Here is a 10,962-nt window from a genome sequence, read left to right on the forward strand (position 1 = left end):
TTTAGAGACTCAGGACGTAAAATAACAGCTTAGTTGTAAATATGCGTCAGAAACGCTTCTAAGACTGTCCGTCGGTAAATCTGGAAACCTAGGGAAAGTATTAAGAACAAAACCCTGGATCTCTAGATATTTTAAAAAGAAAGGGTTAATTAGGGAATGAAAATGTATCACAAAATTGTTGAAGATAGGCAAAAGTGTTGACAATGTATAAATATTTAATGTCGTTGATCCCCAGACTTGACCAAGAAAGGGAGGGAAAGCATAATTAGCAGTGATGGGTGCAAGACTAAAAATAGTCTGTAAAACAAAATAGCGCTTAAACTGAATCCAAATTCTGAGGTTTTTACAATAGGATTTTTCGTAAAAAGCGGAAGTAGGAGAGTGGATAGGGGAGTGAACCACAGCCTTAAGAGATACTGGTTTAGTTGAGTTAGCCTCCATAACCAGCCATAACAGAAGGCGATCAAATGCTTCATATTACAGCCATTATTAAGAATTTTAATGTTGGTGGCCCAGGAGTAAAACCTCATGTTTGGAAGTGCTAATCCGCCTGACGATTTGGGTGTATGTAAATATTGCTTTTGCGAGTCTTTTTATTCCTAATGACGTCATTAAAATCAAAGTTCTTGTTTATCACAAGAATATTCGAGTTTCTACCAAGAAATGTGTAGTGAATTGTAGAAAAGCTTTGTGTAGTCATGAGTGCAAAATGTAATGATCTCAAATGTTAAGTGAAATTGTTTTAATTGCATAAAAAGGCACAGCATGAGTGCAAAAATATTTACATGTATCTTCGTGTTGGTACTTAAAAAAACTAAGATGTCAGCAAGCTTTGGTCAAAGATAACATCAATACTGTTGAGGATTTTTGTGTCAGTGCTCTAAAACATACTTAGATAACATTGTAAAAAAAATAACCCAATTATTTTTATTACATACAATTGTTTGAACAGAAAGTCAATAGTAGTATTTACCTTTTTATTTAATGTATGTATTTATGTAGCTTTTAGTACAAAACATCCATCCTTTTGCTACCGCTTATTCCCTTTGGGGTCGCGGGGGCCGCTGCGTGGTGCCTATCTCAGCTACAAGTCGCCATCTCATCGCAGTAGTACAAAATACTTAAACAAAATATGGATAGTATTGGTTTTTGGTACTGAGAGTAGCATTAGAGTCAGATGTGATAAGATGGACACAAGAAGGGCTTTGGAGGCAAAAATCCAAAATATTTGGCCAAAAATCCTAAATATTTGAATTAGAGTCAATGGAAGTTGTGGCTTTTGTTTACATGCATTCATTTTATTTTGCTCAAACAATTGTATGTATTTAAAGGGAATTACTGTTTTTTGGTTGATGTGTTACAAAAATGATTCTGATACGATTAACAAATTAAAAGCAATCATATTCATATCAGGGCAGCACGGTGAAACGGGTTAGTGCATGTGCCTCACAATACCAAGGTCCTGGGTTCCATCCCCGGGCTTGGGGTCTTTCTGTGTGGAGTTAACTTGTTCTCCCCGTGACCGCATGAGTTCCCTCCGGGTACTCCGGCTTCCTCCCACCTCCAAAGACATGCACCTGGGGATAGGTTGATTGGCAACACTAAATTGGCCCCAGTGTGTGAATGTGAGTGTGAATGTCTGTCCATCTGAGTTGGCCCTGCGATGAGGTGGCGACTTGTCCAGGGTGTACACCGCCTACCGCCCGAATGCAGCTGAGACAGGCTACATCAAAAGGGAATAAGCGGTAGAAAATGGATGGATCTTCAAAAGTAATATACCAACCCTTTATTTAGTTCAGTGGTTCTTAACCTGGGTTCGATCGAACCCTAGGGGTTCGGTGAGTCGGCCTCAAGGGTTCGGCGGAGGTCAAAACACACCCGACTCATCGCGTAAATACAAACTTCTCCTTATCGGCGTATTACGGATACGGCAACAGCTGACTGATTTGCAGGTGTGTAATTTGTTGTGAGGTTATGCACAGTGTTGGTTTTGTTGTTTGAACAAGGTGATGTTCATGCACGGTTCATTTTGTGCACCAGTAAAAAAACATGGTGACTCTTTAGTATGGGGGAACATAGTCACCATTAATTAGTTGCTTATTAACATGCAAATTAGTAACATATTGGCTCTTAACTAGTCATTATTAAGTACTTATTAATGTCCTATTCGGCATGGCCTTATTATTACCCTAGCCCTCCAACCCTGACCCTAACCCAAACCAAATAACTAGTCTTTATTACTTATAATATGTTCCCCTAGTGTCCAAATAACTCAAAATTATGTCTGTTAGTTAGAATATGTTCCCTATAATAAAGTGTTATCCAAAACATATACATTTGTCTTGAATTTGAAAATTTTTTATTTTATTTTTTCACTAAGGAAAGGTTCGGTGAATGTGCGTATGAAACTGGTGGGGTTCAGTACCTCCAACAAGGTTAAGAACCACTGATTTAGTTGGTATCAGATCCATGCCAAAATTTGCAGTTTCGCCCACCCTTAACAATATCAAACAATTTGATAACAATTACGATGTGAACAACACAGCAAAAACAGATGTTTGGGAAAAAAAGCTCAGAACAGGACCGAAAAAAGATTGCCCTGCCCCAGGGGTAGGGAACCTATGGCTCTAGAGCCAGATGTGGCTCTTTTAATGACTGCATCTGGCTCTCAGATAAATCTTAGCTGATATCGCTTAACACGATAAGTAATGAATAATTCCGCTGTTAATCGCAGTGTTAAAAATAACGTTCAAATTATAAAACATTCTCATGCATTTTAATTCAACCATCCATTTTCTATCGCACCTGTTCTAGAAGTATTATATTTATTATTGGTTAGCTTTAGAATAACAATCTTATTAAAAAGAATAAGAGACTTATTATACTCTAAAAATGTTGGTCTTAAAATACACGTTGTAAGTGTTAAAAAAAATATTATATGGCTCTCACGGAAATACATTTTGAAATATTTGGCTTTCATGGCTCTCTCAGCCAAAAAGGTTCCCGACCCCTGCCCTACCCAATAGATCAGGTCTGATGATGGATCAGTGAAGCAACGATGTAATACGGAAGCTCACCGCTAGGTGAGCTCAATGCAAGCAGTGAAAGTGTTCCCTCTCACTCTCCTTGCTACAAAAAGACACACACAAGCTGTGTCAGTCACTCTGTCAGCTTGAAGAGGAAAACAATTGCACTTTAAAATCTGCAGTACGCGCTAATTCTACTAATAGGATCCAGCAGTGTGTTTGCTCCAACAACATGTGGACGATCCCGAAGCCCAGATACAGGAGGTGCGAGGATGAGCCTGAGATCACGGTGAACATCGGCGGGGTCCGAGTGGTGCTTTTTGGGGATGTTCTCAATCGTTACCCGGAGAGCCGACTGGCCGAGTTGCTGAACAGCTCCTCGGCGCACAACGACGAACTTATTTCCTCTCTCTGTGACGACTTTGACCCCAACAGGAAAGAGTTTTACTTCGACCGAGATCCAGATGCCTTCAAGTGCATCATGGATGTTTATTACCTGGATGAAATCCACATAAAACGCGGCATTTGCCCCATTTGTTTCATCAAGGAGATGGAATTCTGGAAGATCGACCAGAGTGTTTTGGATGACTGCTGTAAAAGTTACCTGAGCGAGAAGGAGGGCGAGCTGAAGGACATCGCCGGCAAGGTGAAGGTAATTTTGGAGGATCTGGAGGAGGACCAGAACGCTTCTGGCACCCAGCAGTGTCAGAGGGTCGTCTGGAGGCTCATGGAGAAGCCTGGTTCCTCCTTCCCGGCGCGCGTAATTGCTATCGCGTCCTTCCTCTCCGTCCTGGTGTCGGCGGTGGTGATGTGCGTGGGAACCATCCCGGAGTTGCAGGTGTCAGACGCCGAGGGGAAGCTGGTGGAACACCCGACTTTGGAGGCGATAGAGACCGCCTGCATGATGTGGTTCACGGCAGAGTACCTGCTGCGCCTCGCCTCCTCACCCGACAAGTTGCACTTTGCGCTCTCTTTCATGAACATCGTCGACTTCATGGCCATCATGCCTTTCTACGTGGTGCTCAGTCTGACGTACCTCGGCACCTTCTCCATGATGGAGCTGGCCAACGTTCAGCAGGCGGTGCAGGCGCTGCGCATCATGCGCATAGCTCGCATCTTCAAGTTGGCGCGCCACTCCTCAGGACTCCAGACACTCACACACGCCCTCAAGAGGAGCCTCAAGGAGCTGGGGCTGCTCCTCATGTACATGGGCGTGGGGATTTTTGTCTTCGCCGCCCTGGGCTACACAATGGAGCAAAGTCACCCCAAGACTCTCTTCGGGAGCATTCCACAATCCTTCTGGTGGGCCATCATCACCATGACTACGGTGGGATACGGAGACATCTACCCCAAAACCACTCTGGGCAAGTGTAACGCAGCCCTGAGTTTCCTGTGTGGAGTCATAGCCATCGCCTTACCTATACACCCTATCATTAACAACTTTGTGGTGTTTTACAACAAGCAGAAGGAGCTGGAGACTGCAGCAAAGCATGAAGTGGAGCTGATGGAGCTTAAGTCTGGTGGGGACATCCAGCACAGAAAAGACAGCGATAATGACAAAACATAGAAAGCACAACGTGTGTGTTTAACAAATTCAGAGTGTCTATAAAGCGTGCATATCATGGTAAAAAAAAAGGGGACTCATTAATGCATGTAGATCATGGGTGTCAAACATACGGCCCGCTGGCCTAACCGGTTTCATCCGGCCCACGGGACGAGTTTACGCGGTATAAAAATTTGTTGAAATTTTTGAATGAAAGAAACCGCTGTTCTAAATGTGTCCTCTAGATGTGGCAATAGCAATTATTTTTATCTTTGCAGATGATGCTCAATATGTAAACAAAATAAACCACATGTTAGTACATCAGTCGAGGAACATGAGCAAACCACATAAATAACATCCTGTAATTTGATTTTGATATCATTTTTGAATCATGATGAGATTGATAACTAACACCAATGAGTTGACTGATGAACAATTTTGCATAATTTATTGAGAAAGTATAAATAACAACAAATACAAATAGAATACTATAAACAACATTATGATTTGTACATTTTCAGAATGTGCTTGTTCTATTTTTAAACAAAGAAAACAATCTGAAGTTGTCTTTATTTTTAAATTATCGTGCCGTGATTTTACCAGCCCGGCCCTCCTGGGAGTAGATTTTTCTCCGTGTGGCCCCCATCTAAACTGAGTTTGACACCCCTGATGTAGACGATCACAATGCATCCCACCCAACATCCTCATTTGTTTATACTGATTTTATGGAGCATGGCTGGTGCAACATTTTGAACAGAGTGGAGAATTCCAAAGCAGTCCCCACAAATATGAATTGAATCTGAATTAAGATTGCAACTGGAAGTACAATTGCAATTAAAATGAAAGAAAATAGAATTGAAATGACGCGAAATTTCAATTAAAAATGTTGGTTTCATGGAAATAATATTACTATGATCCGCATGTATAGGGTGTCCCAATCTGATATTGCTATCAGATATCAGCAAAAAAACTAATATTGGCTTGCATGTAAAATCGCTGCAATAATTAGCTTCTATACAAGCAGTTACTTGTGCAAAGCAATTAACATCGAAATGTCCTCCAATAAAAAGTTGGTCCTTTCTTGAATTTTAGTGAAGTCATTAACAAAAGGTAAACATGGTAGTCTATAGGCTACATGGAGCTAACAGCTACACAGCTAGGCACACAAGCTAGACATACATTATAAGGGTCCTTCATAGAACTATATTGCAGTCCAATACAAACAATTATCATATAATTATCGTAAAATACAAACACTTATCATATAATTATCGTTGCATATTACTTATACATACGAAGTCTTAGAAGTAGAAGCATATTAGAAAGTATCCTGTAACAAACGTGTCCGCATCATTTAATTTAGTGCATCGTGAGCTTAATTTACTGAATTAATGTCGTCCACCATGTGGCGCTAAAAACATGTTACCACTCTCCCTTAATTCAGAACAGTCATAGGGTTATTGTTTTTCATACCCACCGTTGTTCTCTGAGTAATTTTACTTGATCAAACATTTTCTAAATATTTCACACCTGTGTGCAATATGATTTGTGCTGGTATTGATCGGCTCAATATCAGTATTGGTGACTACTTAAGGCTGTATCGAAAGTAAAAAAGTTGTATCGAGACACCCTTAATCTAATGTGGACTTTATATGTTTAGTTTCTTACATTCAGACAAGTTTTAGGTACAAAATGCTGTAGTAGATTGAGTTTTTGTTTACCTTATACAGCAAAGGTTTTTCAGTAAACAATTGAGAATTTCTATAAAACAGATCATTTATTCTAATGTTTTATAAATAGTGCTAATAATTTTTTCCAATCAGATTCAATTGTAGTTTTTGAATTTCGATAAATCGCGACGATCACAGTAAATTACTTGTTTGGGTAATTTGAATTAGCTTAAAAAAAGGCCCTCATATTTTGACACAAATATAATTTTATTGTCAGAATGTCATATGTGAATGTTTTTCGATTGAATGCACATCATTTAATTGCTCAAAACCTATTAACAGTATTATTTTCAGTCAGGATGTGTTTTGAAGCAAACGTTGCCAGCGAGCACACTAGTTGGAGTACTAGCATATGCATTGACATGATCACTAACCGTATAACATCCCCCACCACCTTTCAGGTAACCATCCACAGTTAAGTAAAGGAGCGTGTGCGGTCAAAACACATTTTGTGATTAATCTGCATTTATACAGTACAATAAAACTGCAATCATTTTTTTGTGATTAATCACATCCAAAAATTTGATTTCACCATCCTTACTTAGACTTAGACTTAGACAAACTTAAATGATACTCAAGGGAAATTGTTCTTACTTAGGAATTCTAAATAGTGGAAAAGTACCTCCATTTCCTAGAACTCTTTTCTGTATCCAATAATTCAAAATTGATATATTTGGAAATACTTTGCAAAGTATTTTTGGAATTTAAGTCAAAAATGTGAAACACATGATAATTACTTTTATATGATTACATTTTTACTTGGATACTTTGAATTGCAACAAACTTGAGTTAATTCCCGTTCCTGTAACTCCATCTCAGCATTATGTGAGGTGGAATTTTTTTTTTTCCAGTTCTTCAAATGAATTGCAGGTTGGCGTCAAAAAACAAGGAAATATATTTAAACACCTGGCGAGATCTGGGATACAGTGTAGGCCTAAACACAATATCTCAATGCTCACCTGAGTGGACAGAAAAGCCAAAGATGGATGACAGTTTGTTTCCACAAGCCACATCGTTTCTTCTGTGAAAACCGCTTAAGCAACTGAAACACATGACTTCTCCACACTCGCCGCCATGGGAACGGAGGTAGATATGTCGCCTGTAGCTATACAACAAGCAAATAAAAACAACTTTAATGATCACCGTCATTTACCGTATTTCCTTGAATTGCCGCCGGGGCGCTAAATAATTTAAAATCTCTTCTCACTCCTGCGCTTACCAAAGGCATGCGGTAAAAGTAAGCATGCGCTAATTATTTTAAAACCTCTTCTCACTCCGGCACTTACCAAAGGTATGCAGTAAAAATTTGAGTGTGATGTATGGTTGGACCTTAAATCCTACTGAATAGCTCTTAATCCTCTTCCCTTTATGCGATTTCAAATAAATCAGCCTCCTCCTTTTTGAAAATGATGACAGAGGAAGTGTCACTTGTGACGTCACGAGTTTGACCAGGCGGTAATACTAAGCATGCGCTAATTATTTTGGGAAGCGAGTTTGACCGGCAGTAATTCAAGGCAGGCGCATACTATATGTCCTGCGGCAATTCAAGCAAATACGGTAGTTTGAAGCTGAATTTAACTGATATTAAGACAACTAATGTGCATAGAGCAGTGACGTGCGGTGAGCTAAACACCAGATGAGACATGCATACTTTTTTTTCTCCTTTTTTTTTTTTTTACTTAAATTCATATGTGCAGCTCCAGTTATTGTTGATTTAGGACGCACATTAGAGATACAGCAAAAAAAGGGAGTTATTCGCTTTCATAAAACCGTTATCATAATGATATAATGATATGATAAATGGTTCCAAAAAGTATTTAATAAAGTTGTTATTAAATAATTTTAGGTCCCATTTCCTTTTAACAAAATAAATCAAGTATTGTGAGTGTATATTACCTTTCTGTATTTGTATCTGAACCAGCAATAGCTATCCTCTATGAAAACATACTTTGTATGACCTCATTAATTTTGTCTTAAAGTCCAGTTTAGAGAAGTATTTCATCTTGGATGCAGTGTATAATTAATCCTCCATATTGGCAGACACATTCATTTAATTGAATTTAATACCAAAAAATTAAACAATATTTTTGCATCCGACAAAAAACACCCACAAAGGCTGGCTTACTCTAATAAAAATGCCTGTTTGTTATAAATACAGTTTAAAAAAAAAAGAAAAGAAAAAAAAGTCTGGCTTCTAGCTTGAGCGCCCCCACTTCTCCCAGTGTGGCGAGGCCTTGAGCTGCAAGTTGACAATATATCGCCCCCTACCTTGAGGCAGAGGTACATGCTGCCTCATGGCCAGCCTTTTCCCCTGGCAACAATCATGCGCCCCCTCGCACGCACACGCCCAATACACACTGTGTGTAGCCGTGGAGGCACCGCCTGTGTCTGCCTCGCTTCTTGTATGCTGCGTTGTTTTGATAAGGAAACATGGAATTTCCGCAATTTTGACCATGAAAATGATCAAAATATACAGAAACCACACCAAAATCACATAGAAAGCATAAACCAAAAGATGAATATTAAAACTTATTTTATTTTATTACTTTGTTTTGGAACATCTCATGGTTAAGCCACCTGGTGGCAGGTGAGGCACTGCCTCACTTGCCTCCCCTGTCAGCACGTCACTGGCATGGAGTATGACCCCCATATTTGTTGTACACAAACTAAAAAGGAAAATAGAGATGTTTTTTGTATTTTTGCATTATTTTTTGTGACATATATATGTATATTGTTCAGGGTGGCTCCTGTGTGTTTGGTCATATGTTTGTGTTTTCCTCTGTTCCAGTCTTGTGCACTTATTTTTCAGTTCCACTTCCGGTTATCTTTGTCTTGCAGCACTTTTACTTTGCCAGTGCACCTGTGTCTCGTTTGTCTAATCAGGTCTTTTTAGTTTCAGCTGTTGCAGCTTGCTGGCTCATTACTTTGTAGTCTGTTAAGTGTGCTTGTGGTCTTGTAGCTTTCCCTTTGCTTCCGACGCACTTCCCAGCTGCACAATAGCTGTTGCATTGTATATTAAATACTATTTAACCTGTACATCGTTTGCTGTTCTCTGCATCTTGGGATCACGTGGCATGCAACACTTTAATATTAGTTGAACAGAATAAATGTTAATAAAGGTTGCCAGTAAAGGTAAATGAGCACAAGCGATATAAAAAACAGATGTATGAATCCTGTATGAATTAAAGTGATACACGGGGTATCCAAAGTGAGTCCTGAGGGGCATTTTTATATTGTTTTTGATTGGTCTGCAGCACACTGGAGAAATTAAATTAAATTGGTAAAAACCCCACCGAAAATGGGGAAAAACAATAAAGCAAAAAGACACAATGAGAAAAAGGTTAAATGTTGATGGCAATAACTAATTAAAACACAATGCTTTGTCGTTAAATATTGGTAATTTAACAAAACAAAATAAACTATGGTAACACTTTATAGTATGGGGAACATATATGTTAATAAGCAACTAAGTAATGGTAAATATGTCGCCCATACTAAAGTGTTACCGACATTTGTAGTTTTGTATTTTGTTAGTTAATCCTAACCCTATCCCTTAATAAGTTCTTATTTATGACTAATTAAGAGCCAATATGTTACTAATTTGCATGTTAATAAGCAACTAATTGTCAGGCTTGCCACTGACAGTTTGTTTGTGTTTTAGTTTTTCCTCTGTGTTTAGTATTTCCTGTCCTTAGTTCCTGTCAGCACTCTTATTTTGGTTCAGCTTCCTGTTTGTCTCCCTGAGTGCTTTGTTTCCCCTCAGCTGCAGCTGATTGGCACCTGGCCACACCTGGTGTCAATCAGCCCTCTCTTATTTGTACCTGCTTTGTCTTCCAGTCAGTGCTGGATTATTGATTTGTCTTATCTATGACTTCCGTATTGTCGCTCCTGTCATGTCGTTTCATGTCAAGTCATTGCAGCGTAGCGGTAAGCTATCTTGCGGGATCTGTTTGTAGCTTACTGTTTTTTGGTCCCTGCTTCCGTTTTGTTTTCACTCTACAAGTAACGACCTCTATTTTCCTGTTTGCTACCAGCTAGCTTCCACGCTGAGCCCCTTTTTGTTTCTTGCTAGCTTCCATGCTAAAGACTCATTTGTTTGTTATCGGCCTTGTGCGCGTCCTTTGTTAATACCTCTATATATTAATTAAATCATGTTTCCTCACTCCATGCCTGCCTCCATCTCTGCATCTTGGGGTTCGTCAACAACTAACTCTGACACTAATTAATAGTGAATGTGTTCCCCATACATAAGTGTTACCGAAACTATATACATATATATATATATATATATATATATATATATATATATATATATATATATATATATATATATATATATATATATATATATATATATATATGTATGTATATATATATATATATATATATATATATATTCTGTATATACACAGTATATACATGCATATATATATATACACAGTATATATACATATATATATGTATACAGTATATACATATATATAGATATATACACATATACAGTATATATATATATATATATATATATATATATAAATATATATCCATCCATTTTCTACCGCTTATCCCCTTTCGGATTCGCGGGGGGCGCTGGCGCCTATCTCAGTTACAATCGGGCGGAAGGCAGGGTACACCCTGGACAAGTCGCCACCTCATCCCAGGG

The 10,962-nt window shown here is 38.7% G+C and overlaps 1 protein-coding gene across 1 annotated transcript; it reads left to right on the plus strand.

Moving 5' to 3' along the window:
• Positions 1–3,149: 3,149 nt before the first annotated feature.
• LOC133549854 (potassium voltage-gated channel subfamily F member 1-like) lies at positions 3,150–10,554 on the plus strand. The gene has a single exon (XM_061895698.1). It carries the CDS (start codon positions 3,259–3,261, stop codon positions 4,591–4,593), a length of 1,335 nt encoding a protein of 444 aa, XP_061751682.1. The 5' UTR covers positions 3,150–3,258; the 3' UTR covers positions 4,594–10,554.
• Positions 10,555–10,962: the final 408 nt, after the last annotated feature.

This window comes from Nerophis ophidion, linkage group LG03, assembly GCF_033978795.1.
Source record: "Nerophis ophidion isolate RoL-2023_Sa linkage group LG03, RoL_Noph_v1.0, whole genome shotgun sequence".
Taxonomy (NCBI): Eukaryota; Metazoa; Chordata; class Actinopteri; order Syngnathiformes; family Syngnathidae; genus Nerophis; species Nerophis ophidion.